Source organism: Coregonus clupeaformis, chromosome 20 (assembly GCF_020615455.1).
Source record: "Coregonus clupeaformis isolate EN_2021a chromosome 20, ASM2061545v1, whole genome shotgun sequence".
In the NCBI taxonomy this organism is placed as follows: Eukaryota; Metazoa; Chordata; class Actinopteri; order Salmoniformes; family Salmonidae; genus Coregonus; species Coregonus clupeaformis.
The window spans coordinates 3,752,082-3,765,689 of NC_059211.1; the positions used below are offsets into that span (position 1 = coordinate 3,752,082).

A 13,608-nucleotide genomic window follows, 5' to 3' on the forward strand; every position below is an offset into this window, starting at 1 on the left:
ATGAAAAGGGAAGGCTAATGGTGGATCTACTGTGACTGTGTTATCATTTTCCTCTTTACAATGTATACGTCTTACTATGTTTCCTGTTGTACTTGGATGGGTTTAGGGATGCACCAACTACATCCGAGTTGTGAAAGGGGGTGCATTCATTGTTTAATTGTGATATTTTGTCTTCAGCGACAGTTCTGCTTAGTTGTGATTAACCAAAATTACATAAACGACCTCAATGAGGCAGCACACCAGCAACTCTGAAACTGAATTCTAAAACGCTTAACGTGAAAAACGCTTAACGTTGCTTAATGCTTAATATACTAAGACAGTAATATTATAAGACCAAACTCTGCAAATATCATATTAATAAAGCATACTATGTACAAAACATCAGATGAGCCCAGAATATGAACGCAAACACGTTTAATAACACGTTGCGTTTTCCTCCCATAGAAAACCATTATAAGAAAAGGCTTAACGTGTCTTATGTACTAAGACAGTGTTATTAAAAGACCAAACTAAGTAAATATCATATCAATAAAGTATACTATGTACAAAACATCAGATGAGCCCAGAATACATAGTAGCCTACATAAGACATGTTAAGCCTTTTCTTATAATGGTTTTCTATGGGAGGAAAACACTTAACGTGTTGTTAAACGTGTTTTGCGTTCATATTCTGGCCTCATCTGATGTTTTGTACATTTAGTATACTTTATTAATATGATATTTATAGTTTGGTCTTTTAATATTACTGTCTCAGTATATTAAGACACGTTAAGCCTTTTCTTATAATAGTTTTCTATGGGAGGAAAAACGCAACGTGTTATTAAACGTGTTTGCGTTCATATTCTGGGCTCATCTGATGTTTTGTACATAGTATACTTTATTAATATGATATTTACAGAGTTTGGTCTTTTAATAACACTGTCTTAGTACATTAAAGAACGTTAAGCGTTTTTCACGAAAGCGTTTTAGAATGTCCATATAATAGCAGTTCAAAAATCCATATTTTTGTAAGCATGAACCAGCAAGGGAGACGTGCGTTTGTCTCGTTGATACAGTAAATATGCAGCAGCTAGCTAGTAAGTTACGGTACATCCGATAAGGTGCGTAGCATTCGTTCAAAACTTACCTTTCTTTGTGCAACTTCAGGTGTCGAACAAAGTTGGACGTTGTGGCAGCTCCGTCTGTAATCTTCGATCCGCATGTTTTGCAGATTGCAACTCGTTTTTTGTCGACTACCTCGTAATTTTTATAGCCAAACCAAACTATCTTCGGTATCATTTTGACAACTGGCGCGTTGTTGCTTGATGTGCTTCATTGGTTGTCTTGCAATGTGCCTGCTTAGATGCTGTCGAATCAAAACAACGTGGGACTACAGTGATTGGATAACGTGCAGGCAGCGCGCGCTCTCTGTATGCATACAGGTGGATGGTGCACATTTTTTTCACAGATGCAGATAAACGGAGAGCGGCGCGGCCGTGTGAAAATGTTTTTCCCCAGTTTTCATGGGAAGTAGCAAGTCTTCTCGAGTCATAAGGCGCAAGTCCAAGTGAAGTCACGAGTCATTGATGTTAAAGTCCAAGTCGAGTTGCAAGTCTTTGTACATTTTGTCGAGTCGAGTCTGAAGTCATCAAATTCATGACTCGAGTCTGACTCGAGTCCAAGTCACATGACTCGAGTCCACACCTCTGCCATGAAATATGAAATGTGTTACTGTTGCCTACACCAAAAATTATATTTCTGAATACAAGTGCACCAGTATCCCAAAGTATTAAGCAAAAACAAGCATATAAAACAATATTGGCATTAATAAAATAATAAAAACAAGGCTACTATTATCTTATAATTATTTCGGTGACAACCTGGTTGATTAACAATATTGGGTTGTTAACACTTTTGTTTTTTTATGTAAATAAATGTGGGACACAAAAAAGGCAGTGTAGAACACCATTGCTCATCATGCATTGCTCTAATAATTTTCAAAAGATTCTTCAGAAGTTTGCCCCCAAAACTTTTATTTTCCTCTGAATGAAGTCGTACAATAATCGGTGTATTTTCCTCTGAATTAAGTCGTACAGAAATGTGTGTATTTTTACATTAATTAATCCACACACAAAACGCACAAAAACACTCACAATCTGCTGAAATTGCTTTTTGTACATATTTGCACGAATTGAGTGTGAGATTATATTGGTATATCAGAAATATACCATGGGTATGACGCAAATATACTTGTTTACTGTTCTATTGATGTTGGTAACCAGTTTTTAATAGTAATAAAGCACCTCAGGGGTTTGCAGTATATGGTCAATATACCACGGCTAAGGGCTGTATCCAGGCCCTCTGCGTTGTGTTGTGCATTAGAACAGCCCTTATCCGTGGTACAGTATATTGGCCAATATACCAAACCCCCCCGGACCAAACTTGTTGTTTTCAGGTCTTCTTGGTTCTGGGTTTGTTGTTTTCAGGTCTTCTTGGTTCTGGGTTTGTTGTTTTCAGGTCTTCTTGGTTCTGGGTTTGTTGTGTTCAGGTCTTCTTGGTTCTGGGTTTGTTGTGTTCAGGTCTTCTTGGTTCTGGGTTTGTTGTGTTCAGGTCTTCTTGGTTCTGGGTTTGTTGTGTTCAGGTCTTCTTGGTTCTGGGTTTGTTGTGTTCAGGTCTTCTTGGTTCTGGGTTTGTTGTGTTCAGGTCTTCTTGGTTCTGGGTTTGTTGACTGTACTGTAGAGAACAGAGGGGTCCTCCTCAGCTGCTAGTGCCGCCGTGGGTCTGAAGAGAGAGAAACAGAAATGAAACAAATCTGCATCCCAAATGATGGCACCCTATACCCTTTATAGTGCACTATCTTTGACCAGGGCCTATGGGCTCAGGTCAAAAGTAGTGCACTAAATAGGGAATAGGGTGCCATTTGGAACTCAGAGAGAACAGTTCCTCAAAACCATCATCACATCACTCCCTCATTGTAGACATGCCATAGTAACTTTCTTGAGATGTCCATTGTTGGGTTGGTAGTTTGAGGAAATTACATCACTAGTGGTCACTAGGAGTCATCTGTTTTGATTATTGATGACATCTCTAACAATAAGCAGCAGCATCTGAATGACTTTAATGCAGAATATGCTCACCGGGTGGCAGCACTGAGGGGGTTGAATTTCACAGCAGCGTACTACATTTACATTTACATTTACGTCATTTAGCAGACGCTCTTATCCAGAGCAACTTACAAATTGGTGCATTCACCTTATAGCCAGTGGGATAACCACTTTACAATGTTTTTTTTTTGGGGGGGTTGACTGGGCTGAGCGGGAACTGTGCTTCCGCAGAGGTAGGGGAGCCAGTAGGCCAGAGGTGGATGAACGCAATGCCCTCGTTTGGGTGTAGGGACTGATCAGAGCCTGAAGGTACGGAGGTGCCATTCCCCTCACAGCTCCGTAGGCAAGCACCATGGTCTTGTAGCAGATGCGAGCTTCAACTGGAAGCCAGTGGAGTGTGCGGAGGAGCGGGGTGACGTGAGAGAACTTGGGAAGGTTGAACACCAGACGGGCTGCGGCATTCTGGATGAGTTGTAGGGGTTTAATGGCACAGGCAGGGAGCCCAGCCAACAGCGAGTTGCAGTAATCCAGACGGGAGATGACAAGTGCCTGGATTAGGACCTGTGCCGCTTCCTGTGTAAGGCAGGGTCGTACTCTCCGAATGTTGTAGAGCATGAACCTACAGGATCGGGTCACCGCCTTGATGTTAGCGGAGAACGACAGGGTGTTGTCCAGGGTCACGCCAAGGCTCTTCGCACTCTGGGAGGAGGACACAACGGAGTTGTCAACCGTGATGGCGAGATCATGGAACGGGCAGTCCTTCCCCGGGAGGAAGAGCAGCTCCGTCTTGCCAAGGTTCAGCTTGAGGTGGTGATCCGTCATCCATACTGATATGTCTGCCAGACATGCAGAGATGCGATTCGCCAGCTGGTTATCAGAAAGGGGAAAGGAGAAGATTAGTTGTGTGTCGTCTGCGTAGCAATGATAGGAGAGGCCATGTGAGGATAATAGACATCTCGTCCTGTTTCTGGGGTTGAGGCAGTTGGACGGTGGAGTACAAAGGCACTTCCTGGTTTTTGGAGCGAGAGAAGTGGACGCTGGCGTAGTGAACATCATCCTGACTCGACGGTGGCTGCTGTCTCAGCTGCATGGCCATGCCTAAGACGTTGTCATACAGGGGACTAGAGTTGTCACGAACGTCAGGGTAAGGAGTAGACCAAGGCGCAGCGTTGCAGGCAAACATACTCATTTATTTAGCGAAACGCGAAAACAACAACAAAAGACGGTAACGTGACAGTACACGGTTAAACACAACCAACTAGAAACAAGAACCCACAAAACACAAAGGAAAACCGACAGTTTAAATATGGCTCCCAATCAGAGACAACCAGCAAACAGCTGACACTCGTTGCCTCTGATTGGGAGTCACTCAGGCCAACATAGAAAATGACAAACTAGAACCCCCAACATAGAAATATAACACATAGAATAAACACACCCTGGCTCAACAAATAGAGTCCCAGAGCCAGGGTGTGACAGTACCCCCCCCTAAAGGCGCGGACTGCGACCGCGCCTCAATAAGAGCTAAACAGGGGAGGGCTGGGTGGGCATACCTCCTCGGCGGCGGTTCTGGCTCCGGCCTTCCCCACCACCCTCCAATCAACCCCCCATAGCGCCCCTGGTCCGGTCTAGCCCCGCTGGCCGGAGCCAGACTGACGACACGCACCCCTGGCTTGGTGCGTGGAGCAGGAACGGACCGGACCGGGCTGACGATGCGCACCCCTGGCTTGGTGCGTGGAGTAGCACCTGGCCGAACCGGGCTGACGATACACACCCCTGGCTTGGTGCGTGGAGCAGGAATGGACCGGACCGGGCTGACGATGCGCACCCCTGGCTTGGTGCGTGGAGTAGCAACTGGCCGGACCGGGCTGACGACTCGCACCCCTGGCTTTGTGCGTGGAGCCGGAACGGGCCTCACCGGACTGACGACTCGCACCCCTGGCTTGGTGCGTGGAGCCGGAACGGGCCTCACCGGACTGACGATTCGCACCCCTGGCTTGGTGCGTGGAGCCGGAACGGGCCTCACCGGACTGACGACTCGCACCCCTGGCTTGGTGCGAGTAGCAGGAACGGGCTGGACCAGGCTGACGACTCGCACCCCTGGCTTGGTGCGAGTAGCAGGAACGTTCTGGACCAGGCTGACGACTCGCACCCCTGGCTTGGTGCGAGTGGCAGGAACAGGCTGGACCAGGCTGACGACTCGCACCCCTGGCTTGGTGCGAGTGGCAGGAACAGGCTGGACCAGGCTGACGACTCGCACCCCTGGCTTGGTGCGAGTGGCAGGAACAGGCCGGGCCGGGCTGGCGACTCGCACCCCTGGCTTGGTGCGAGTGGCAGGAACAGGCCGGGCCGGGCTGGCGACTCGCACCCCTGGCTTGGTGCGAGTGGCAGGAACAGGCCGGGCCGGGCTGGCGACGCGCACCGTAGGTTTGGTGTGAGTGGCAGGAACAGGCCGGGCCGGGCTGGCGACGCACACCATAGGCTTGGTGCGAGTGGCAGGAACAGGCCGGGCCGGGCTGGCGACGCGCACCGTATGTTTGGTGCGAGTGGCAGGAACAGGCCGGGCCGGGCTGGCGATGCACACCGTAGGTTTGGTGCGTGGAGCAGAGACAGGCCGGGCTGGGCTAGCGACGCACCCCGTAGGCTTGGTGCGTGGAGCAGGGACAGGCCGGGCTGGGCTGGCGACGCACCCCGTAGGCTTGGTGCGTGGAGCAGGGACAGGCCGGGCTGGGCTGGTGACGCACAGCTTAGGCTTGGTGCGTGGAGCAGGGACAGGCCGGGCTGAGCTGGCGACGCACACCGTAGGCTTGGTGCGTGGAGCAGGGACAGGCCGAACCGGGCTGTGGAGACGGATAGGAGACCTGGAGTGAAGAGCGGCCACCACCCGTCCTGGCTGAATGCCTACCCTCACACACTCTGTGTGTGCATCCGCACAGGACGTACAGGGCTGTGTACCCGTACTGGCATAACAGCACGTGACACTGGAGCAGGATATCCGGGACCGCGGAGAGGCATTGGAGACCACGAGCGTTGAGCCGGCACACTCCGTCCTGGCTGCATACCCACCTTCGCACGACACGTGCGGGGTGCTCGCACAGGACGTACAGGACTATGCCGGACCACTCGTGGCACAGTACGCCGCTCCGCATACCGCGGAACCTGCCCCGTCCCATGCTGCCATGCCTGAGCACGGGAAGTTGGTTCCGCTCTCCATCCAGGCTCCGCCAACCTGCCTTCTGGCCCCCCAAACCCGGTGGCCTCCTCTCCAAATCGCCCTGTGGCAGCCTCCTGCTGCCCAGCCGCCCATGCCGTGTGCCCCCCCCTACATTTTTTTTGGGGTTGCCTCTCGTCCTTCCGACGGTGACACTGCTGACGCCGCTGCTCCTCTCTCGCCAGGGCCTTAATCCTACCCCAAGGTCCCTTGCCCCCGAGCATGTCCTCCCAGGACCACGATTTGCCCACCTGGGCCATCGCCAACCTCTCCATCTCTTTACCTGGCGCTTCCTCCCATGTCCAGTCTGCCTGCTCCTGGACACGCTGCTTGGTCTTTTTAAGGTGGGTTCTTCTGTCACGAACGTCAGGGTAAGGAGTAGACCAAGGCGCAGCGTTGCAGGCAAACATACTCATTTATTAGCGAAACGTGATCAAAACAACAAAAGACGGTAACGTGACAGTAGACGGTCAAACACAACCAACTCGAAACAAGAACCCACAAAACACAAAGGAAAACCGACAGTTTAAATATGGCTCCCAATCAGAGACAACCAGCAAACAGCTGACACTCGTTGCCTCTGATTGGGAGTCACTCAGGCCAACATAGAAAATGACAAACTAGAACCCCCAACATAGAAATATAACACATAGAATAAACACACCCTGGCTCAACAAATAGATTCCCAGAGCCAGGGTGTGACAAGAGTCTCCCTGATGCTGAGAGAGTACAGACAACATGAGGAGTGGAAATGTTCCACACAGACATCACAGACATCACAGTCATCTTCTGATTCCAACAGACTCGCCTGTCCATTGTCTGCTGTGTGTCTTGTTTTCCTTGTGTCAGAGGTCTGTTTCCCTATAATAAAATATGGATGATATGAGTACAAGGTATGTTATAAACTGAAAATGAATATAATATTAAAGACTTGGGAATCTTATAAGCCAACACACAATTACAAACTAAAGTGTAATAAGCCAAAGTGTTATGATTTAGATTAGTTTGAAACATGTAATTGTGTGTTTTGAGTGTTGAAGATTAAACTTTACCTGCTACAATGATCATCAGAGCTGTAGAGTTCTCAGATGCTATTTTATTCCGAGCCTCACAATGGTAATGTCCACTGTCTTCAGAGCTGATGGTGGTGATGTTGTAATTCTGTCCTGATAATATTGGTGAGGTTACATTGTTCTTGTACCAGGTGTAACTCTGCACAGGTGGGTTGGCATCACTGCTGCAGGTCAGAGTCACTGAACTGCCCTCCACTATTTCACCAGAGGGACTGACTGACACTGAGGTGTTCTTTGGTTTATCTGATAGAAAGATTAATGTCCCAAAGTGGTAATGTCACAAAACATTCATTTTGAGTTTATAAAATATATATGTCAAACAACATACGAGTACAAAATGGAGAGGATATTCAATACTTACACAAAACCTTAACAGGAACAAGCTTTGATCTTTTGCATCCAACTTCATTCACTGCCACACAGTAGTATTCTCCTCTGTCCTCAGAGCTGATGTTAGTGATGCTGTAACTCCATCCAGAATGTCTCATTGAGGTTTCAGCTCCAATCCTCTTGTACCAGATGTAAATCTGCACTTGTGGGTTGGCATCACTGCTGCAGGTCAGAGTCACTGAACTGCCCTCCACTATTTCACCAGAGGGACTGACTGACACTGAGGTGTTCTTTGGGCCATCTAGTAAAGGAATATTTTTAAGACATTAAGGGCTAGATTCTATGAGATCTGCAATAGCCGACACCCGCATAGCGGTCGTAGGGCGTCGTAGGTGGAACTGCATTAGAGCTGTCAAATCCACTTGTAAATCCTGGCACTATACCTAAAGAGGAAATTGCCATTGGCTGCATGGAGTCATTTTAAGGGAAATCCCATGCAGTCTTGTTTACAAGTTCGAACACTGGAATGTGAGATTAGGCTGATAGAATCATCATTATTTTATTTAATGATTTTCAATTTGAGCGTCATTATTTCTATATTGCCTTCACTTTCTCGTTCTGAACTTGTAATGTGAGTGGGATGGGTATGCTTGGTGTTAATGATCAAGAGCAGCTGCTCACCAATTTGACAGCTACAACACAGTTACACCTCCAACACTGCCAAAACATCAGCTATGTGAGTGTCGGCTGTTGATTGGATCTAGGCCTAACATTTGCCTTATGCTATTCTTTAGGACCAATGGCGTTCAAATGGTTGATACATTTTAGATGTTAGTTTCTCCAATATTCCAACACTGATCTGTACCTTACTCACATTTCACATTAATGTTGATTGATTCAGACCTCCCCATCTTAATCCCATTCCAGGCCTCACAGTAGTACTCTCCAGTGTCAGATGATTTGATTTGATTGAAGACCTGCTGTGGTCCTGTGTTCACATAGGAGAACTGATAGTGACCTCCATTCTTCTTGTACCAGGTATAACGTTTCACAGGTGGGTTGGCATCACTGCTGCAGGTCAGAGTCACTGAACTACCTTCCACAATTTCACCAGAGGGACTGACTGACACTGAGGTGTTATTTGGGCCATCTGGTGTAAAATAAACATTTGTTAAGTCAGATAACTATCCAAAAGATTATTCACTTACACAAAACAGTAAAATAAAGAGATTTGGGCTATGATACGGTTTAGGATTAATGCAGTTCAAATGATTGATTTCATTAAACTGATTCCAACATTCCAACACTGAGCTGTACTTTACTCACACTTCACATCCACGTTGATGGTCGTAGACCTGTCTGTCCCCATCTTATTCTGTGCCTCACAGTAGTACTCTCCAGTGTCAGATGACTTGATTTGATTGAAGACATGATGTGGTCCTGTGTTCTGATTGGAGATACTCTGATAGGGGTCTCCATTCTTCCTGTACCACCAGGTAAAACTCTGGACAGGTGGGTTGGCATCACTGCTGCAGGTCAGAGTCACTGAACTGCCCTCCACTATTCCACCAGAGGGACTGACTGACACCGAGGTGCTCTTTGGGCCATCTGGTAAGGGACCATTATCAAGACAAACATTTTGGTTATATTCTGATAGTATATATTATCTTGGCTTTCTGAAGACATTAGATTTAGTGAATAAAGTAAACCAGTAGATTGTACAGGTCAGTTTGAAATAATTACATTCACATTGTGAAAATACATATTCAGAGATGTGGATGTTGTATAGTAAAATGTTTCTTGATTGATCTTAATTTTAGCAATTAACAAGTATGAGGAAAAAGTTAAAGATGTATTTACACTGAACGTCCACAAACACAGAGGAAGAGTTGAGATGTCCATATTTATTCTCAGCCTCACAGTAGTATTCTCTTCTGTCCTCAGAGCTGATGTTGGTGATGCTGTAACTCTGTCCTGATGCTTTTGGTGAGGTTACGTTCTTCATGTACCAGGTGTATTTGTTCACAGGTGGGTTGGCATCACTGCTGCAGGTCAGAGTCACTGAACTGCCCTCCACTATTTCACCAGAGAGACTGACTGACACTGAGGTGCTTTTGGGGGCATCTGGAAAGGGATCATGTGTAGAGGGCGTTATCATGTGACAATAGTGCAATCAATACCTTGCACCAGTAATCTGAAGAATCAAAGACAGCATGACATTGACAGGTCAGAGCATTGTCATAAAAATAATATACTTCAAAACATTAACTACTCAACACATTAAAAGAAACACATTTGGAAATCGACAAATCATTTCTGTATGGACCTCGCTTTGTGCACGGGGGCATTGTCATGCTGAAACAGGAAAGGGCCTTCCCAAAACTGTTGCCACAAAGTTGGAAGCACAGAATCGTCTAGAATGTTGTTTTATGCTGTAGAGTTAAGATTCCCTTCACCGGAACTAAGGGGCCTAGCCCGAAACATGAAAAACAGCCCCAGACCATTATTCCTCCTCCACCAAACTTTACAGTTGGCACTATGCATTCGGGCAAGTAGTGTTCTCCTGGCATCCGCCAAACCCAGATTCATCCGTCGGACTGGCAGATGGTGAAGCATGATTCATCACTCCAGAGAACGCGTTTCCACTGCTCCAGAGTCCAATGGTGGCGAGCTTTACACCACTCCAGCCAACGCTTGGCTTGCGCATGGTGATCTTAGGCTTGTTTGCAGCAGCTGGAAACCAATTTCATGAAGCTCCCGACACAGTTCTTGTGCTGAAGTTGCTTCCAGAGGCAGTTTGGAAGGGTGTCCACATACTTTTGTATACATAGTGTATGTAGGGTTAAATTGACTAAGCAACAGGATAGAAAATAAACAGTAGCAGCAGCGTATGTGATTATTCAGAAGAGTGCAAAAAGGGTCAATGCTGATAGTCCGGGAAGCTATTTGGTTAACTACAGTATTTAGGAGTCTCATGGCTTGGGGGTAGAAACTATTCAGGGTCCTGTTGGTTTCAGACTTGGTGCATCGGTACCACTTGCCATGTGGTAGAAATGAGAACCTTCTATCACATGGGTGACTGGAGTCTTTGATAATTTTTAGGGCCTTTCTCAGTCACTGCCTGGTATAGAGGTCCTGGATGGCAGGGACCTTGCGGTTGGATGCCAAGCAGTTACCAAACCAAGCAGTGATGCTGCCAGTCAAGATGCTCTCAATGCTGCAGCTGTAGAACTTTTGGAGGATCTGAGGGTCCATGCCAAATCTTTTCAGTTGTTGTGCCTTCTTTATGACTGTGTTAGTGTGTGTGGAACATGTTAGAAACTTGAAGCTCTTGACCCGCTCAACAGCCCTGTTGATGTAGAAGGGGGTGTGCTCTGCCCTCCGTTTCCTGTAGTCCACGTTCAGATCATTTGTCGTGCTCACGTTGAGGGAGAGGATGCTGTAGCGATTGCGTCAGCTGTGGATCTGTTGGACTGGTAATCGAATTGGAGTGGGTCCAGTGCGTCTAGGATGATGGTGTTGATGTGAGCCATGACCAGCCTTTCAAAGCATTTTATGGCTACAGATGTGAGTGCTACAGGGCAATAATCATTTAGACAGGTTATCTTGGGGTTCTTGGGCACAGGGACTATGGTGGTCTGCTTGAAACAAGTAGGTATTACAGACTGGGTCAGGGAGACGTTGAAAATGTCAGTGAAGGCCCGGCAGCCTTGTGAATATTAACCTGTTTAAAAGTCTTACTCACATCAGCTACAGAGAGCGAGATCACATGGTCATCCGGAACAGCTGGTACTCTCATGTATGGTTCAGTATTGCTTGCATCGAAGCAAGCATAGAAGGCATTTAGCTCGTCTGGTAGGTTCACGTCACTAGGCAGCTCGCGGCTGGGTTTCCATTTGTAATCCTTGATAGTTTGCAAACCCTGCCACATCCGACGAGCGTCAGAGCCGGCGTAGTAGGATTCGATCTTTGTCCTCGACTGACACTTTGCCTGTTTGATGGCTCGTTCAGAGGTTGTAGCGGGATTCTTAGAAGCATCCGGATTAGTGTCCCGCTCCTTGAAAGTGGCAGCTCTAGCCTTTAGCTCAGTACGGATGTTGGTTGTAATCAATGGCTTCTGGTGGGGCTATGTACGTACGGTCGCTGTGGGGATGACGTCGCCAATGCACTTATTAATGAAGCCGGTGACTGATGTGGTAAACTCCTCAATGTTATCGGATGAATCCTGGAACATATTCCAGTCTGTGTTAGTGAAACAGTCCTGTAGCTTAGCATCCACTTCATCAGATCACTTTTGTATTGAGCGCCTTATTGGAACTTCCTGTTTGAGTTTTTGCTTGTAAGCAGGAATCAGGACTATAGAGTTATGGTCAGATTTGACAAAAGGAGGGTGAGGGAGAGCCTTGTATGCATTTCTGTGTGTGAAGTAAAAGTGATCTAGAGTTTTGTCGCCTCTATTTGGACATCACCAGCCATGAAAACTGCCACCTCTGGATTTGCTTTTTCTTGTTAGCTTATGGCCCTATACAGTTTGTTGAGTGTGGTCTTAGTGCCAGCATCGGTTTCTGGTGGTAAATAGACAGCTGCCAAAAATATAGATGAAAGCTCTCTTGGTAAATAGTATGGTCTGCAGCTTGGGGTATTCTAACTCAGGCGAGAAAGACCTCCTTAACATTAGAGATTGCAAACTAGCTGTTATTAACAAATGTACCCACCCCTCCCCCCCTTCGCCTTCACGAGGCCTGAGTCTGTTACTCCAACATTCAAACACTGAGCAACTCACATGTTTTACTCACATTTCACATCGATGTGTAAAGATGGAGACCTGCCTGTACTAATTCCATTCGAGACCCAACAGTAGTACTCTCCAGTGTCAGATGACTTGATTTGGCTGAAAACCTGCTGTGATTCTGTGTTCCCATAGAAGATTCCAATCTTGTACCAGGCATAACTCTGCACTGGTGGGTTGGCATCACTGCTGCAGGTCAGGGTCACTGAACTGCCCTCCACTACTTCACCAGAGGGACTGAATGACACTGAGTTGTTCTTTGGGCCATCTGGTGTAAAATAAACATGAGTTAAGTCAAAGAACTACCCAAAAGATTATTAACTTACACAAAACATTAAAAGGAACCGATTTGGGCTATGCTTTAAGACTAATGCAGTTCAAATGATTGATTTAAATACATTTAAGCTGATTGCAACATTCCAACACTGAGCTGTACTTTACTCACATTTCACATCGATGTCGATAGACTCAGACCTGTCTGTCCCCATCTCATTCCGAGCCTCGCAGTAGTACTCTCCAGTGTCAGATGACTGGATGTGACTGAAGACATGCTGTAGTTCTGTGTTCTCATAGGAGAAAGACTGATAGCGGCCTCCAATCTTCTTGTACCAGGTGTATTTGTCCACAGGTGGGTTGGCATCACTGCTGCAGGACAGAGTCACTGAACTGCCCTCCACTATTTCATCAGAGAGATGGATTGATGCCAGTGTGTTCTTTGGGCCATCTGAATGACAGAAAGAGTGTATCACATGCAGTAAGGACCTAAGTGATGATGTTATTTAGTAAATAATACTAATACTCACATTTGACAGTGAGTCTCTTCAGGAGAGTGGAGATCCTCAAAGCCTTCTACAGCTTCACTAGTTATAGGTACATAATTGTACCCCAGTTCATACCTCAGATTGTACCTTTCTCCACAGGTACAAAAGCATAACAAAGCCATTTGTTCCTTGTAAGTGGCAAAAATGGACCTCTACCATAGACCACTTAAACTAGTACAACACTTCCACTCACAATAATTATCTGAATGCCACGCCCCCACTACGCCATACGTCCAATATAATTATCCAGTTTTTGAGTAAATTGTAGAGTTACCACCCATGACTGTATTTGTGACAGAGA

At 46.7% G+C, this 13,608-nt stretch overlaps 1 protein-coding gene across 1 annotated transcript; it reads right to left on the bottom strand.

Annotated features, from left to right (window-relative positions):
- Positions 1–2,631: 2,631 nt before the first annotated feature.
- Positions 2,632–13,380, bottom strand: LOC121532605 (B-cell receptor CD22). Its single transcript, XM_045205739.1, has 10 exons — positions 13,371–13,380; positions 12,932–13,210; positions 12,494–12,754; positions 9,558–9,821; positions 9,024–9,305; positions 8,572–8,847; positions 7,729–7,998; positions 7,347–7,610; positions 7,103–7,155; positions 2,632–2,760 (listed from the first exon to the last, which is right to left on the bottom strand). The coding sequence occupies exons 1-10, from the start codon at positions 13,378–13,380 to the stop codon at positions 2,737–2,739; spliced, it is 1,983 nt and encodes a 660-aa protein (XP_045061674.1). The 3' UTR covers positions 2,632–2,736.
- Positions 13,381–13,608: the final 228 nt, after the last annotated feature.

Excerpts from the sequence above, each read along its gene's own strand:
- LOC121532605 (XM_045205739.1), bottom strand. Across the intron at positions 9,306-9,557 it reads TGTGTTTGTGGACGTTCAGT|ATGGCCCAAAGAGCACCTCG; the intron begins GTAAATACATCT and ends GTCCCTTACCAG. Across the intron at positions 7,611-7,728 it reads TGTTCCTGTTAAGGTTTTGT|ATAAACCAAAGAACACCTCA; the intron begins GTAAGTATTGAA and ends TCTTTCTATCAG.